Below are 18,425 nucleotides of genomic sequence, written 5' to 3' on the forward strand. Positions count from 1 at the left end.
GTCTAAATTTGATTTGTGAAACATAGGACTATCGTTTGACATGTCTGTCGTTCAGCGGGACTAAGAGCTCCCGAAAAGCGCGCCAAGCAACTCGATGCTCGCACTAAATAAGTAGCAGCGTTTCTGGTGGCCGCCTCCTCACGCTTCGAGAACCAGAGGCGCCGGACTTCGCGCCGTCCGAAGCAGACTTCAAGAACGTGGAAGAATGGTAGGAAGGCCGTCCCTCGAATAGTACCCACTTCCATCCCCAGCAGGGAAAACCAGCCTGCTTCCACGCTCTTAGCCTGAATTCCAGCAACCCCCATTACGGAAAACCACCGCCACCCGTCCCACCCGGTTTCTGCCGCTTTGAGAGACAAACTTCCAAAAGCCGCACCGTCTCCCGTTGAAATCTCGCGCGATTACTAGGACGCCCCACCCCCGCGGGATCTCGCGCCTCCCCGCCTTCTCGCGAAGGGCGGTCTCTGGCCACTGTCAGAGCGGCCTCCGGGAGGCTGCGGGATCGTGGGGTCGCCTTTTGCGGACGGGCGGGCGGGCGCCGACCTCCTTGTTCTCGGCGGCCCTCTTGCCGCGGTTGGATCGAGAAGACGCTTCCTGCAGGATCGTGCCTGGCTGTGTGAGGCCCGATCTCCCCCGACTGTAAGCACCACAACCTGGAGAAAAAGAAGCGCGCGTTGTGTTGGCTCGGATGCTGTTTCCACCTTCGCTTCGTTAAACAAGCTTGTGGCTGAAGGCCGGTGGCGCCGAATGAGCAACGGGCTGCTGTTATGGCATTTGCTTGATGGAGGATGATTGTGTCCTCCTTAGGGATTTGTCTTCCAAAGCATTATATAGCCTTTGTCATGAATGAAGGCACTTTGACAGTTGAGCTTTGTATTTCCCAGCTGTACCGGGTTACTTGGAAACAAGGGAAAGTTTTTTCTGTCGCTGAGAGCGCATCAGTTGTAATTTGGCTTGTTCTGGCTGTTCTTTAGAAATGGAGATTGAAACGTTCATTTAGAAATAACAATTTTTTTAAAAAAAAAATCCTGGAGCTATTTTCTTTTTCATCTTCTTGTAAGACTCAAAAACAATTTTTTTAAAAACCCTTCCGTGTGCTCTGGAAGAAACTGTCCTGTAGGCAGTTGTCATTCGGAGAGGACAGAAGGAAGGCTTCCTTCTCACCTGAACTGTCATTCTTGAGCCAGGACGAGGAACCTCTGAACAACTGAGGTCACAAGAAGCTAGAAATGCTGCAGAGGCCCAAAGAAAGGACCACTTTCCTTTTTCCTATCTTTTTTCTTTTTATTTGTTAGAATATAAAATACAAAGGAAAATGAAAATAGTGGGAAAGAAATGAGGAGGGGAAAGAGCAGAGAGGAAAATGTAGGGGGGGCTGAAGAAAAACATTGACTTGACTTTTTAGCACAGTAGATTAACATAGTCTCAACTTTTTTTTTATGTAGTAGTATATACACAAATCATTTCTATAGCAACAAACTTACCTAATCAGCAAAACCCAAAGTCAATGTTTCATTTTTTTCCCCCTCTCAGTAACAAAGTCCAAAAGCGGTTTCCAAGTAGATTATTCCATGTATATCCTGACATAATCAAAAACTCTTGATGGCAATTCTATCTGATACTCTAATTCTATATAGCCTTTACTTAAAATACATGGAATTCAATACAGCTTTCTGTTTGAAAGGGCTTGTGGTAAAAGCCATTTCAAGAAAATCTGGAACATAGCATCCAGCTACTTGAAATAGAGTATTAGCTATCATTTTCTCTGCCTATTGGTAAGGGTATTGGATAAATGAATTCCTTGTTAAAATTAGGTCCTTTCTCTATACTTTAATCTCTTTGAAAGGTAAAGATAATAAGTTGTAGATAGTAGCATCTCTTCATCCTTCTTTTCATTCTTTGAAATATTTAGTCCCTTTCTGCATTATGATTCCCACTTTATGGGAGGGTTATTCTTATTCTGTTTCTTATACCTTATTCTGTAGTTGGAAACAGAAGGAGGCTAGACGTGGTAACACAATCCCAGATCCCTGCAGGAGAGTTGTGGCTTATGATGACTCCAAGGGAAAAAACGGTACATAATTTCATAATCTAAGAGATGTTACAAAGAGTATACTAGCCCAGCCATTGGGGGGGGGGGATCCAGTGCCTTGCATGGATTAGGTGTCTGAAGTTTTTCATATCATCTCTCTTTTTTCTCAGATTTGTAGGAATCAGGACTGGAATAAGAGTGTCACAAAGAATAGTGTAGAATGTTGACAGGGTAGAATTCTGTCTTAATTCTTAATTCTATCAGCTTCAAGGAATAATAATTCAATTTAGAGACTAAATGCATAGCTTCTGCATGGCAGAATACTAGTATCTATGTCTTTGATTGTATGAGCAGCCTTTTCAATTCTTATAGGGAAGGAATTGAGTAAGAATAAAACTTTATTTTTTAAAAAACCACACTTACAACTTAGAATCACTGATGTTTAAGTTTGGCTGGGTGTCTGCTTGTCTTGTATGCTTCCTTTTCTGCATCATCAGTTATTTGGGGCAATAATGTAGTATCTTATAATTAAAGTTTCCCTTAATTGTATTCCTTTCTTAGATAGATGATATGAGACTAGCAGCTGGCAGAACCCAATAAGAAAAGAAACGTTCCTATAAGGATCTGCTTCCAGAAAAGGAGGAGACAACTGCTCAGGAGGAATACAGAACATAGACGGAAGGTGAGAAAACTGAGAGAGAAGGAGAATTTTTTTTTCCTGATTTTGTTAAAAGGGTAATGATTGAAGTAGGAGTGAATTGACAATGAGTTTATTGTTCAGTGTTATTATTTCATTAACTGAAATACAAGTTCCAGTATCTAAAAGAAGTTTAATTATGAATTTTTATTATTGTTATTACCGTTATTACTAATATTACTCTCTATTTCATTTTATATTCAATTTTTCTGCCCATGGGGAATTCCATTGTGAAAAGTGGCAAAAATGGGAGCCGAGTGTAGCTCTGGAGGGAATATCCATAGCTTGAGAGCAAGAGAAGAGAAAGCCCTCTGCTGTGGCCCAGCAAACAGACCTTGGAAAGTAAAGGCAATTTCAATAGTGTTTCTTTTGCATTTTGTAGCAAAAGTCCTATGAGATAGGATAGATCTAGGACTTTGGATGTTAAAACAAAGGTGTTAACCTGTTTTACAGAATAATTGGCAATAAGTGCTGAACTTTTTAACACAAGTGTAATATAAATCCAGCATCACGCACTGCTGCATTTTTTACTAATTGAAACTTCCAGGATATTCCAGAATTCTAGAATACAGAAGCTTCATGTAGAATACATTGCTGTGACCAGTTTGGGATGTAGCCCAGACCTGTATAAATTTATTTATTAAATGATGTTGGATCCAACTAGATGTATCTTTCACCGGTTTGAATATTAAAAACAGCTCAAAAGCACTCCCAGCTGCTGTAGACCTATTCTTTGAAGTAGTGTTTTACTATCCAGAATAAGGTAAACCCCAATCCTGAGCCAGGTTTCCCTTCCTTCAGCCAATTCTTTGCTATTGGTAAAGATTGCTTGTATGATAGCAGGCTCTTTTATTCCCTCTTCCATGTTCTGACAAATAATGTTGTTAACAGGAAAGCTGTTAAAAGAAAGGAAGTTGTGAGATCTCTCATGCTGGGCAGCGTTTGAGTTTCCAGCCCGTGTCAGGATAGATAAAAGCATCTATTGTTGCTATCACATGGCTCTTGTAAGCTTTGATATCTGACCACAACAATCTCATCCATATCCATATTGCCTATCAGGCAATCTATAACGATATTTTGTTATGAATTTCTGTACAGGTATATGATTCCTTTATGTACAGTACAATTCCCCCTCAATTTTTGTTGAGTCTCTTCTTTTTGAATAAGATACAACCAGAATTGTGTGTCCATCATGTCTCAATAAGTTTCAGTATTGCCTATGACATATTTGATAACTTGTATTAAGTTTCAGGTAATATAATTCATCCCTACCTGAATCACCTTCCACATGTTATATCAGATCTCTCACTGCTATGTTGGTTCTGCAAAGAATCATCAACCGCCACAGTATTCTCCTTCCTTATTTGGTTTCTGACCCATTAGGTTCTGAATTTCTTCCATCTTATTATGAGAAATCAGCATGCTTTATTATGGTAGCCATGAATTGTATTCTAGAACAAAACAGTAGCACCAGCTGCCAAACTCCACTAGCACTAAACTCCACTATTTCCTGATTCTCTTGCTTTTGGGGGGGGGGGGGTGTCACATTTTTCTGCTTCCCCTTCTCTGGTGTTCACCTTTCTGTGTCTCTCCTGAGGAGTTTCAACTATCTTGTCCAGGAATTTCTCACATTTCCAGGTGTGTGAAAACCATGCTCCAGTGTCACATTCAGTAATTAACTTCAATCAGCAGTGCAATCAACAATTCAGCGGACAATCAGTAGATGTCAGGAAGCAACGTAATCATTGAACAACCTTCTCAACTTTCTTGCCTCTCATCTCTTTTCTCTCAAATGGCTTCTAAAAATACCTAAATTAGTTTCTAGTCTAACTGATTAATGTTACATTAATTTAATCACAATTTATGATGTCTGCCTTTAAAAGTAACCAGGGGGATCAAAATATTGCTACTAGTGTAATATTTTGTATTGGACATCATGAGTATATTAAGCAGTATTCCCTCATGTTCACCAGGTGCCATTACATTTTTTAGTCTACATCAAAGTATTGCTTTTGATCTCAAAACTTTCTGATTCTTGATATTTAAATAGCTTCTCCTCCCCCCCCCCCCCCGCCATCTTAATCATGATCATCCAAAGATATTTATCTGAGAAAGGCAAAAGCATAGCTGAACATTATTTTGGGATTTCCACTGAGGAGGGAGTGTCAAAAAAAGTAAAGATGGCAGGTGTGAAGCCCTGCCCTTTTTTAATGGGTGTAATGCAGGGTGGATAAAAATAGTTGATTTTTAAAAAATAATTTTAAAAATCAGATTTTTTAAAAATTTAAATTGGATTTTTTTTATTTTTATCAAATTTATTTTAATAAAATGCTTTTGAAGTAAAAATCTGTCTAAAGATAGTTTTGTATTTTAAGATAACATTAATAATTTAGTTTATTCAGCATGAAATGGAACTTAGTTATGCAGCATAAGGGTGTATATTCTGCAATATTGGGACTGTCCATGAATCAACAGGAGGTCAGAAGAGGAGCCACTGTGGGACAGAGTCAACAGTTGCTCTTTAAAAATTATGATGTAAATTGAGTAAATTTAAATCAAGCCTTTTTACTAGTGATTTAAATCGTGATTTAAAATGAAATCTACCCTGGTGTAATGTATACCTAAAACAGGGGAGGGCTTCATATTACCCATCTTGAGAGTATTTAGTTAGTTGTGAAATCCCTGTAACAGAAAAATCTGCCTGGTACCTGTTTAATATATATTTTGGCCCTAGACAAAAACTTCTTAATTGGTTTAGGTATTTTATATTTTAGTTTCTTGCTACTCCAACCCTGTATTTTATTCCTCTGACTTTGGATTTCTTACTCTAAATACTGTTTTCTGTTCCCTACATAATATGATTTTGAATATTGATAATATATTGTATTTTGCAGTTTTCCTTTCTTGCAAATCCAGGAAGTGAGGTATAAGATGTCCAATAAATTGTTGCATTATTTATAGAATTCACTAAAATAGAATATAATATTGTGAACATAAGATTAATAATCCAGAAGCCTTAGGGCAAAAATCCTTTGTAAGAACAACAACTGAAGTTTTCCAGCTGGGTAGTTTAATAATCTGAGATGTTAGGAAAGTTTGTAAATGAAGATAATACAATAGCAGAGTTGGAAGGGACCTTGGAGGTCTTCTAGTCCAATCCCCTGCCTAGGCAGGAAACCCTATACCATTTCAGACAAATGGCTATCCAACATCTTCTTAAAGACTTCCAGTGTTGAGGCATTCACAACTTCTGGAGGCAAGTCGTTCCACTGATTAACTGTCAGGAAATTTCTCCTCCGTTCTAAGTTGCTTCTCTCCTTAATTTGTTTCCACCCATTGCCTCTTGTTCTATCCTCAGGGGCTTTGGAGATACAGTTGATTTTGACATCCTGTGCATGTACTTATTTTTACCTATTTTCTCTGTACTCTATTTTAGACTTTTATCCTTTTGAACTTTCCATGCCCTTGGAGCCATCATCAAAGAATAGCAAAAAAAAAAATCACTCTCCACTAACACTGCCATGGATTTGCTTAAAGCCATCAACACTCCTTTAACTACCAGCTCCAAATCATCTAAAAGGACTTTGGAAAAATCATCTCATTCTTCATTCAGTGCTCCCAGTTATTCAGAGGGTAAGAAAGAACATCACAAGAAGAAGCTGAGTGGAAGCAGCGATCCACCCTTGGATGATGGTACTTTCCACAAGTCTAAAAAAATAAAACCACCATATGTAAACTCTGAAATGTTGACCTTACGTGAGCCTGATGGCTTAAAAATGAAGCTAATCCTCTCACCAAAAGAAAAGGGGGGTACCATAACAGAAGATCCCTTTTCACATTCTGGAGCTACAAAAAAGACCTCTAAGAAGTCTATTCGGGATGAACAAAACCTGCAACACTCAAGCCACGATACACACAGCTTCTTGAAATCTCGCAAGAAGCACAAGCCACCTACAGATCCCCATCCTCTTTCTCCTGCTGAGGGCTTCAGCCCAGACACATCCCTCTTCCCTGAAGGCCAAAGCAGTGATTTTGAGCTTTCAAACTTGGAGCCACAAATGGAATCTGGATCTTCATCTGGAGGTGAGTTGGAAGCTGGAGAACTAGTCATTGATGATTCATATCGGGAGATAAAAAAGAAAAAGAAATCAAAGAAGAGTAAAAAGAAGAAAGACAAGGAGAAACACAAGGAGAAAAAACACTCTAAATTGAAGAAGAGTTCTGGACTCTCTTCATCACCAGCAGCAGTGGAAATAACACCACAACTGCCTGTTTCTCCAACTAGCATCCAGTTTGCTCTACCTGCCCCTCCTCCTTCTCCCTCACCACTACCACCTGTTTTCTGTACAGATAGCCTGAATGAGAAAAAGAAGAAGAAAGAAGAAAAAGAGAAGATTGAAAAAATAGAAAAAGAAAAGGTAAAACCGCATAGCAAGTGAGTACTATATGTTATGGTCGATTCTTGTAATAGCAAATTCAAAATGTTCTTTGTAGCTCCAGAGTTTAAGTCATAATCTGCTACCAGTATTTAATCCAGAGGTTTTTGTGTTGCAAATTTTTTTAGATTCTGTCTTTCACTATCATCATGAATTTACGGCATTAAGAAATACTGCATTTTTCCCTCCAACTATAAAACTGGTTTGTTATATATATATATATATATATATATATATATATATATGTATGTATGTATGTATGTATGTATGTATGTATGTATGTATGTATGTATGTATGTATGTATACACATACATACATGCATACATACATACATACATATATACTTCATAACAAAAACTTCAGCTTAGATACTAATGTATAAAGAAGTGGACTATGAGATGGTTTTTCAGATATTTCTGTAGGTATTAGAAAGAAATTGATACTTTTAAATATTATCTCCTTCCTCCTTTTTTCTAATTAGCCAAAGAAGAAAAATATGTCTGCCTACCAAGTATTCTGTAAGGAATATCGTGTGAACATTGTGGCTGAGCATCCAGGAATAGGTAAAATAACAGTCCTGTAAGAGTTGAAGTTTTGTTGTTTGCTTAAAATCCAACTTTATTATATTTTCTTTAAATTATTTGCATAAAGTTTAAAATACTCATTTGAGCACTAAGTGAGGAGATTACGCACATGCTGATAGAAACATACATTTTTAAAATCTGCACTTTCAGAAAGAGATACGTTCTCATAAATGTCACGGTGAGAAAGTACATTTCTTAGTGATACTATCTGCATTTCATATTCAAATTTAAAAAGACATTTTAGCTGGTTGCCGAAAAATACAAACTTACCATTACATGAATCATCCTGATAGGAAGATTCCAGTTTCGAGATGTCACCTCTAAATTTCCAATTAGTCTCTTCCTCACTATTAATAACATTAGAACCCAGAGAAGAATATTTGACACTAACTGTAATAACTTGTCTGGACATATTTAAGTTAGAACTATAAAGAACTAATCTTAAAGAATAGAAAGGTATTTCCCAGTTCTATCCTAGTGCTTGTGGTTTAAAACAATTGCAGTTTCTCATCAGGGCAGGGGCACATAAAACATACTACAATAATTTATATTTTGGCATATTTTAAAACAAAACCATAAAACAGGGCAAACAGTGTTTTAATTCTCAAGACAACATGGCCAATTGTAATTCGGGTTCTGAATTTCTCTTTGTCTTGTTACACAGTTTTTGAATTCAGCAAGTAATCAGACAGTGTAGCTAGGTGCAAAAGTTGAAACCATCTTTAATATTTTTACAGTGTAGGGAACTGTTTGCATAAGGAAAAAAATAGTAGTAATTATTAAGTTTTATACAAGACAATTCAGTACTCACTACCACTTAGTTCAAGTAAGTACATTTACCAGTGTTGGCGAACTTTTTTGGCACTGAGTGCCGAAATGGGACAACACGTGTGCTGGAAACCAGAAGAGCAGCCACCCGGTGTGCATGTGCGCGCTGAGAAAATTATCTTCTGTTTTCTGGTGTGTAAATGCGCACCAGCCAGCTGGTCTTTTCATGCACATATGTGCCAGAAACCGAAAGACCAGGTGGCCGGTGCACATGCGCATGCCGGAAACCGGAAGAGCAGCCACCTGCCACGCGCACCGGGCAGTTGCTCTTCTGGTTTCCAGCGCTCCCATGCACATGACAACCAGCTGGCCAGCATGCCAGAACCCAGAAGAGCAGCGGGCAACAACTTGCGTGCCCAGAGATGGCTCTGCGTACTACTTGCAGCACGCGTGCCATAGATTCACCATCACTTTAGGATTACTACTTATCATTGTAAAATAATTACTTCAGCAGATGCTCTTTTAATTCTTAGTAAAACTAAATTGTTTGGTTCAAGTTTAAATTGATTTCCTCTCAACTCAGTTAAGTATTGATGACTATTATATCATACATTAAAAAATGGTTGCCATCATAGCTATAATCAAATGTTAGTAATTAAATTTGCAGTATCAAGACAAACATACTAAATTTTGCTGAGTATATAGATAATAGTACATTCACACCTATCAATAAGAATTCGTTTCACTGATCCCCTTGCTAAATGTGGACTGGTACTGCCTAATAAAAATCAGGATAATTAAATATCTATCTCTAATTTTGTTCTTTTAGCAGCCAGATTGCACCAGTTTCTTTCACACAGAATTTTTTTAGAACTGCTTGCAGTCTTATGGTAGTAATTTGTATAGCCAAAATATATAAAGTCATTCATTATGGGATGCCTTTGCTTTCTACATGTAATATAAAATCTGACATGGATAGCATTATATTTCATAGTTATTGAAAAACAATTTTTGTTACATGTGTTGTTAATCTGTCCCATTATGCATTCAGTGGTTAACTAAATGTTCATGAATCACATTCCTCATTAAAATTAAAAACTACCTGCTTTTATTCTGAACTGTTCACCTTCTCTGATTTCCTACTAGATTTTGGTGAGCTGAGCAAAAAGCTAGCAGAGGTTTGGAAACAGCTTCCAGAGAAAGATAAGCTGGTAAATATTTGAGAAGACATTTTTAAAAATATCTTGAGTTGTCTTGTGCCTAAGATGTTGCTATCATGGTGCTTGCATTAATTTACTCCCCAGAGTAGCTTATGTATAGCAGTCCTCTTCACATTTATTTATTTTTTTTATTATTTTTTTTAATTTGTAGTAAGATTTTATTGGTAAAACGAAAATACAACAGCCATAACTTGTAAAAAACAATACAACTACATTTCGAGATATTCCCATACTATCAAATCATATAAACATCAAAGGTTAGGTATCTTATTCCTTCCCTCCCTCTTCTCTTCCCTCATTTCTTTCTTTTCCATACCCTTTTCTTCCCTCCCCCCCTTACTTCCTTCTCCCCTGCCTTCCCTCCTTTCTTTTCTCCTTTCCTCCTTTCCTTCCCCCTCCTTTCCCTCCCTCGATCCCCCCCTCCTTCTCACATACCTTCCCTCCTTCCCTTCCTCTTTCCCTCCTCCTTTCTTTTCTCTTAATCTCCCTCCTTTCCTCCCTCCTCTTCACATTTAATAATTATGAAATGCTTGGGATCTAAGTGTTCTTAACTACGTGGTCTGCATATTTTGCTAATCAATTGCCTAAACAATGCAGTTTTCATACCAGTTTTGCTTTCTCTATTCTTTGTAGGTTTGGAAGCAGAAGGCTCAGTATTTGCAACATAAGCAGAATAAAGCAGAAGCAACAACAGTGAAGAGGAAAGCAATGTCATCAGAAGGTTCCCCAAAATTGAAAGGTAGCTTCCACATTTCATATGTTTTTCTCTCAAAATAATTCTTATTATTGTAACTAAATATATTGAGATATTTGTCTGTTTCATCAAACTGTTCCAAGCTTCCAGAAATGAATTTTATCATTAACAGCTAATGAGAAATTGACAGATATTAGAGCTTTGGTTTACTCCCAGAGCTCAGAATTCAAATATGAAGGTCTGAGAAGTATCATAAAAGCTGCTTTAGGACAGGATTACCATATTTTATGGACTATGAGACGCACCGGAGTATAAGACGCACCATGATTTTGAAGAGGTAATTTTTTTTAAAAAAAATTGCATTCCGCAGGCCTCCCAAATCTTCTGCATGCCTCGTTTTTTGTGGGGGGAGGGGAAGGGCATGCAGAGCATTGGGAGGCTTGTAGAGTGCTCCTGGGAGCGGGGAGGGGGCAAAAATGAGCAAAAAATGGCCTCTTTTTCACAAAAACGGGCCACTTTTGCACAAAAAAAGGGGGGGTACATGCAGAGGCTTTGGGAGGCTTGTAGAGTGTTCCTGGGGGCTGGGGGGGGCAAAAACAAGCAAAAACTGCCTGGTTTTTTATCATTTTTGCCCTCCACAGCCTCCAGGAGCACTTTGCAAGCCTTCCAAACCCTCTGTACATCCATTTTTGCAAGGGGGCGGGGTTTTGGTAGGCCAAAAATGCTGTATTCAGTGTATAAGATGCATCCAGAGTTTCTCTATTTGGGGGGGGGGGAAGGTGCGTCTTATTCTCTGAAAAATATGTTAGTTTACTATTAGACTATCTAGAATAAGTCTGCATAGATTAGAACAATGAATTAAATATCAAAACACAGTAGACACCAAAAATGTACATTTGTTTGGGTTTTTGATAATTGTGTATTCAACTGATTTGACTTTTAGATAATTATCAGTTGCCTTTTTAAAATAAAGTAATGGATGGAAAGGTATGAGAAATCTAGGAAAGCAGTGGTTGAGGAGTTGAGTTATTTGAGAAGAGGCAGCACAGTCCAAACAGTATATTTCAAAGAGACTCCACTTAAATTAATTCATTGTAACCAAAGTTGAGAATTTACTTTTGCTGTTGTCAAGTTTTTTTTTAATCCAGACTTAACTATACTTTCTTGAACTCTGTGTTATTCTTGCTTTTATCATCTAAGTAGGGTTTGACCTAAGGACAAAAGATTCTTATTCAGTCAAAACCTTTAAGTGCATGAATTGAACAATCAATACAAATTATTCGCAATGTGGAATAGGTACAAATATGAAGACAGGGAACTTTGGTGGAGGAGTGATTTGAGAGCTATCCCAGTCTTCTGGGATATATATATCCCAGATATATCTCATATATATATATATATATGAGAAGTTTCCCTGTTTTAACTTTTTTGTATATTGTATAAGGCAGTGATGCGATCCTTTTCGGCACGGAGTGCCCAAACTGGAACGAGTGTGCATGCACGTGCATGTGTACATGCCAGAGCGCCTGAAACCCAAAGACCAGCTGACTGGTGCACACAGGCCTGTTTTTTGGCCAGTTGTGGCCATTTTTCGGCCCGTTTTCAGCCTGTATTTTGGGCCGTTTTTTGCCTGAAAACAACCGAAAAATGGCCTGAAAAACAGCCTGGTCGTTTTTCAGCCTTTTGGGGGCCATTTTCCCACACTCTGGTGCCCGTGAAGACCAGCTGTCCAGCACGCATATGTGCGCCGGAAACCAGAAGAGCAGCTGACAACGGTGTGCTTGCCCACAAAGAGGGCCCTGTGTGCCACCTCTGGCACATGTGCCATAGGTTCACCATTGGTGTACAATTTTAAAACTCTTTTATTGTCTGTTTTCAGCTTCCCTAACAACCGTGCCTTCACCCCATAAAAAGTCCCCAACTAGCACGATGGTATTATCCTCTTCACCAGTGAAGGTTCCTGAGACAGATCCCATTGATGTAGCTGCACATCTGCAGTTACTGGGAGAGTCTCTGAGTCTTATTGGCCACAGGCTGCAGGAGACTGAAGTAAGTACAAGAGCTATTATGCAGTTTCATTCCTCTTTAATATTTGTAGAAAATAAAGAAAAGATATACAAGATCTTTTGTCAGGCAATAGTGAGTTGAAATACATTTTAAGTCTACCGCAGACATTTGGAAGCAGTTCAGATAGGTATTTCCCTAATTCAGACTTAAACAAGGAAGCACAATCAGACTTGCATGATTCTATTATTATAGCCAATCTTAATAAAAGTAGTATTACCTTTCCTCTGTAGTTGATTTCTTCATCTAGTCTACCTAGTAGGGCTGATAATATTGTTCTTCAGTCAGATCATGGATGGATAGTCCCTAGATCACATGTGGCCTCCAGCTATAGTTTTCAGTATCCTAAGATTGTACTGCAGATGTCAACTTTTCGTAATGAGTTTTCATTTAAAAAAATAAACCATTGAAATAAATCTAACTCACCTACAAAAATTGGAGTTGAATATTCCAGCCCCACCTCTTGTAGTGAATAGTTAATGTTAATGGCAATTGCAATCCTGAAAAAAAATTGGATTATGCTATATTGTAGAAGATTGTACTGTAAACTACAAAATTCAGCATTATTGAATTAGGGTTGATATCCCACTACTTCTGCTTCTTATAAATCATGAAGTTTCTAACCTACAGTACATATTTCAGAGTTGCCATTGATTGTTTAAAACTGAAATTATCTTAAAAAGAAGAAAACAAAGAAGGAATAATTGTCATTATATAGAATGAAAAATTACCTCATCCAAAGATCTGAACTTATCTGGTAAAGGCAATTGGAGGGTGAATTAGAACATATTTGTCATAGAGCATCTAATTAAACATTAAAGCATTGACAGGATATGACACTGGATACCAATGGATACCAACAAAAATTAATGAAGGACAGATTATAGCAAAAACTGGTAACCTTGGAGATGTAAAGTAATCTCCAACCTCCAAATATTGAATTGGTAGGGAAAATATTGGAAGTAGGCTATTTTCTCCACTTCCTATTGAGAACATCCCAGAAGCACCTGGTTGTCTAAGAAACAAAATGCTGGAGGAAAGAACCTCTGACTCACTGTGATATTCTAACCTAATTTATGAACTACCCTGTAGAATACTAAGAAGCTGCCTAAAGAGGAAGTACAAAGACTGTCCATTTAAAAATAAAATTTTAGCCTGCTGAAGTACAGTGCACTCAATTTGCTAACTGCACACCCAGTGCATACTTGAGAATCTACTTTGTATTTTATGAAGTGCTACATTTTGTGTATGCTATCTTATACATGTGTGGTACAGAATGTAGCCTTTCTTGCTTTCAGCAGAATTCTTGTTCATTTATTTCTCTGTATGTGATTCCTCTATAAAATTCTTTCACAGAGCAAAATAGGGCTGTTGTATTTGAGAAAATCATTGTGGACTTAAAATAGGAAGGATAAATTAACAACTTTTCTCATTCCTTTGTGACCTCCCAGGGAATGGTAGCCGTATCAGGAAGTTTATCAGTACTCCTGGATTCAATTATTTGTGCTCTGGGCCCTTTGACTTGTCTAACATCTCAGTTACCTGAGCTAAATGGCTGCCCCAAACATGTTTTGGTAAGTTACACTTAGTTACCAAGCTCTTGTCTTATGTCTTAAAACTCAGTTGTGCAGGGCGCAGAGACCCCATTCAGTGCAGTAGTTGCATTCAGTGCTGCAGATGCAGTGGCAATGGACAGGGCTGGGTGATGTGGATAGCAGGTGGCAGGAAGTAGGTAGGCAGGCAGCGCAAAAGGTAGAGACAGTGGGAGAGATATGCAGGTGAGTATTATATGAAGTGGGAAATTGTCACATCTATTTCAGCCATTGTTGTTTTAAAACACAGTAAACAAATAGAAAAAATTATACTGAACCAAAAATTAAAGATTTGTTGTCAATTTGGGCAATGCAGAAGTGGGGCTGGGAAACCACAAGTTGGCTTTGATGGGGTTTTCCTTAAATATTCCATTCAAGCAAAAAGTGTTTCACTTTATAACATACATATTGAATTAATTTAATGTTTCTGTCTTTTCAGTCAAACACATTGGATAATATAGCCTACATAATGCCCGGTCTTTGACAAAAAAAGCAACTGTGGAAAGTAATCTACTGCCATGCTACTGGTGTGTATACATATATATTGCGTTCTTCAAGTCTCAACCTACAGAATTTTAAAGATTTTTGTCAATACCTGTTTAACTTGATTTTATGAAAAAAGTCCAGAACTTAAATTTGCAAGAATTGGAAGATGTTTTCTTAACTCTGTTTCTATATAACTAGAGTTTAGTAATTTTTTTATATATCAGCCTTAATGTAAAAGGAAAAGATACATTGAATTATTTTAGAAATGTAAAACAGAGCCCTGTGGTGCAGTGGTTAAAGTGCAGTGTTGCAGGCAAACTACTCTGTCCACAGCATGGAGTTTGATCCTGACAGGGCTCAAGGTTGACTCATCCTTCCATCCTCCAAAGGACGGTAAAATGAGGGCCTAGACTATTAGGGCAATATGCAAATAATGCTTCAACATTGTAAGCCATCCAGACAGTGCTATAAAGAGCTATGGGGTTGTATATAAGTCTAAATGTTTTTGCTATTGCTATAAAATAGTACTTCTCTAATGGAATGGAGAAAAAATAATGGACATGTTCAAATTAATGATGGGGGGGGGAGATTGTCCTATTCATAAAGAACTGTTCTGACATTAGGAATTCTTGTTAAATGTTGCTTTGTCAGCGCTACATACAAATTTGGGAGTGAATGAAATCAAATCATTAAAATGGTTACTTCTTTAATGCAACTGCTTAAAGCAGCTATATTTTTCTCCAAAGTTTTTATAAGTAGCAGTGAGGTGCTAATTCATGTTCATTCAAGTTTTGAAGCAATTCTTCCAAATCATTTTCGAAACATATTTAGCAGTAGTAATTACAGTATAGAAATGTAATATTTCACACAGTGTTCAGATTACGAGACAAAAGGAAGATCTTTAGCCTACAATTCCAAGCTCCAAATTCTTCACATTTAGATAGTGACTTCTGAAACAGTAGTTAAAAATATTGTCATAGAAGGCAAGAGTGTTCCCCCAAGTACGCAAATTCCAATTTACATTCATTACCAACAAATAGTCTTTTTTCTCTTATGGTGCTAATGCTCATGTACAGGCAGTTAGGAAGGTGATATTGAAGGGCTTAATAATAAGAGGAAATCTAATGTCTCAGCATAGGATTTAGCGCTCTGAATCTGTTCTTCTCTGGGAAAGCACTTCCATAGGATTAAGTATGGCATTTTTAATATAGGAATTTATATTTTTAGGTATATATTTTTGTATATAGTTTTAATTAGAACACAAAAAAATCCTTCTACTACTATTGTTCAGAAAACATATACAGGTAGTCCTCAATCTATGGCCACAATTGAGACCAAAATTTATGTTGCTAAATGAGAGAGTTGTTACTTTTGCCCCATTTTATGACTTTTCCTGCCATAGTTAAGTGAATCACTGTAACTCTTTAAGTGAATCTGGCTTCCCCATTGACTTTGCTTGTCAGAAGGTCACAAAAGGTGATCACATGATTTGAGATGCTGCAACGATCATAAATATGAGCCAGTTGTCAAGCATTCAAATTTTGATTACATGACCACAGGGTTACTGCAATGACAATAAGCATGAAAAATGGTCATAAGCCACTTTTTTCAGTGCGGTTATAATTTCAAATGTCATTAAACAAATGGTTGTAAGTCAAGGACTAACCTGTAATGGTTTTATAATCTAACACACTTGTCATAATTGAACTTCAAGTTATAACAAGTATTCTTTAAAAGGACATTTTGAATTTTTTTAAAAGTATCCATATGAAAATAGCAATACAGTTAGTCCATGACTTACAACCATTCATTTAGAAAATGTTCAAAGTTACAAGGTGAAAAAGTGCCATATGTCCAGTCCTCACTCTTAAGACCATTACAGAGTTGTTACAATTGGATGTTTTTTGACCTTCATATATTTATGAGGATTGCAGCATCCCAGGATAATGTATCGCCATTTGTGACATGTCCAGCTGGCTTCTGACAAGCAAAATCAATGGGGGAAGCCAGAATCGTTTAATGATCACAACAAAAAGATAATAAAATTAGATGTGGTCACATGATGACTCATGTAACCACCATATTGTTTAGTGATAGACGTTCTGGTTCCAACTGTGATTGTGAATTGATGTGTCCTTATAGTGTGATAAAAAAACCGGATAAAATTAATGCTAAAATTCTATGTCATATAATCTTATCACATAGGATTTAAAAATCTTAAAACAACAGGAAATGAAATCATTTTGAATCCAAAATATACATCACTTAACTGGTAGACTATTCAATTGACTGGTTTTCCATCATTTCATTTTAAACTTCCTCTAAATAATGAAGCGTCTGTCCCCATTCCTATCCCCTATTTAAACCTGATGATTAAAATACTATGTGCTAAGAACTAATGATTTGAGATTTTAAAAACCTATTCAGATTTGATATTATTTGACCAGTGCTACCAGCAATATAAGAACCAATTGCGATAGTGATTAGGTGATTAAGGCATCAGCCTAGAAACCAGTAAAACATGGAAGCCAGCTGGTGACTTTAGGCCAGTCATTTTTCTCTCAGCCCTAGGAAACAGGCAATGGCAAGCTAGTTCTAAAAAACTTGCTGTGAATCACTGACTCAAAGTTGTGCAGATATATAAGCAACATATGAACTATAAAGAATCTCAATCTTTAGAACTGGACATTTAGCAGAATCATTTAATTGCATTTACACTATATCACTGCTTTTGGAAAGTTCTTTGAGTTTTCAGCATTGAGTGGAAAGTCTTTAAATTGAGCCCCTTTTCCAACTAAAAATGTAATTAAAAGGCATAATCAGTCTGACCAAATGAGCTACATCTTTCAAAAGCTTATTTCATTTAATACAATTTGTTAGTTGGTGCTATCAAACACCTGTTGTTGTTTTTTTGCCAGCCTAGACTAACATGGCTCTCCTACAAATGAAGAAAGGCAATTTGTATTTATGTCCCTCTGTCCTGTGTTATCCCACCCACAGATGTATCATAAAAGCTAGAAAAAATCAGAACACAGAAGATAAGCACAGGGGAGTCAGAAATAATTGCCTTCTTCCAGTGGCTGAAATAATCTATCAATTAAAGGTTTTAATTCATAAACAAACATTATATGTAGCTTAAGTTTTCAGCATCCAGGATTAAATAGAAGATCTGCTTCACAATTACCATTTGCAATGTAGTAGACTTGATGTTTTTAAACATACAAATGTACTTGATGTACCTTTATTTAATATCTGTACACATTTGTATAATACGTAACTTGTCATATTTGATAGTGAAAAGTTTTGAACTTATGCTTTTGTTTTTTATATATCTGTTAGTTCCTGTATTTAACGTCCTTGCTATCGTACATAAATGTTTTTATACCTGGAAATTTCATTTTGATTCATTTCTATTTCCTCCTATTAATTCATGTACATGTTTTTCAGTATCAGAAAATTTTCTATCTCTCTGCCATCCATATGACACTATCCTTGTATGATAATCACATATATATGTCCTGTACGACTCTGTATTCTATACCTTTTTTATTTTGCTTCAAGGTTATTACAGTTCGAAATTCAGTGTATCTACCAGAAACTATTGTTATAAACTTTTTAGTTGTAAATGAGTTTGTCATAATTTTCATGTGAGGTTTGTGGCATTTATAACAGTCTGGGTCATGAAGTGGGTCATGAAGTGGAAAAACATAGTACATGTAATCCTCAACTTACAACAGTTCATTTAGTGACTGTTCAAAGTTAAATGGCACTGAAAAAATTATTTGATCGTTTCTCACTTACGACCTTTGAAGCATTCCTGTGATCATGTGAACAAAATTCAGATGGTTGGC

The 18,425-nt window shown here is 37.0% G+C and overlaps 1 protein-coding gene across 7 annotated transcripts; it reads left to right on the top strand.

The window, feature by feature from the left end:
• The first annotated feature begins 477 nt into the window (after positions 1-477).
• On the top strand, positions 478-18,200 carry HMGXB4 (HMG-box containing 4). 7 transcript variants are annotated; one of them, XM_087723124.1, is made up of 10 exons: positions 478-639; positions 2,594-2,714; positions 6,166-7,147; positions 7,648-7,729; positions 9,665-9,729; positions 10,372-10,477; positions 12,312-12,481; positions 13,948-14,070; positions 14,528-14,615; positions 17,575-18,200. In XM_087723124.1, exons 3-9 carry the CDS (start codon positions 6,251-6,253, stop codon positions 14,570-14,572), a joined length of 1,488 nt encoding a protein of 495 aa, XP_087579250.1. In that variant the 5' UTR covers positions 478-639; positions 2,594-2,714; positions 6,166-6,250; the 3' UTR covers positions 14,573-14,615; positions 17,575-18,200. The 7 variants fall into 7 exon arrangements, with proteins under 7 accessions (XP_087579250.1, XP_087579253.1, XP_087579247.1 ...); XM_087723127.1 differs by having other exon boundaries at positions 6,166-6,812; positions 7,080-7,147; positions 14,528-18,200; XM_087723121.1 differs by having other exon boundaries at positions 14,528-18,200.
• The last annotated feature ends 225 nt before the right edge of the window (positions 18,201-18,425 follow it).

Source organism: Thamnophis sirtalis, unplaced genomic scaffold (genome assembly GCF_051295495.1).
Source record: "Thamnophis sirtalis isolate CommonGarterSnake01/CBP01778 unplaced genomic scaffold, rThaSir2_p1.2 scaffold_9, whole genome shotgun sequence".
Taxonomy (NCBI): domain Eukaryota; kingdom Metazoa; phylum Chordata; class Lepidosauria; order Squamata; family Natricidae; genus Thamnophis; species Thamnophis sirtalis.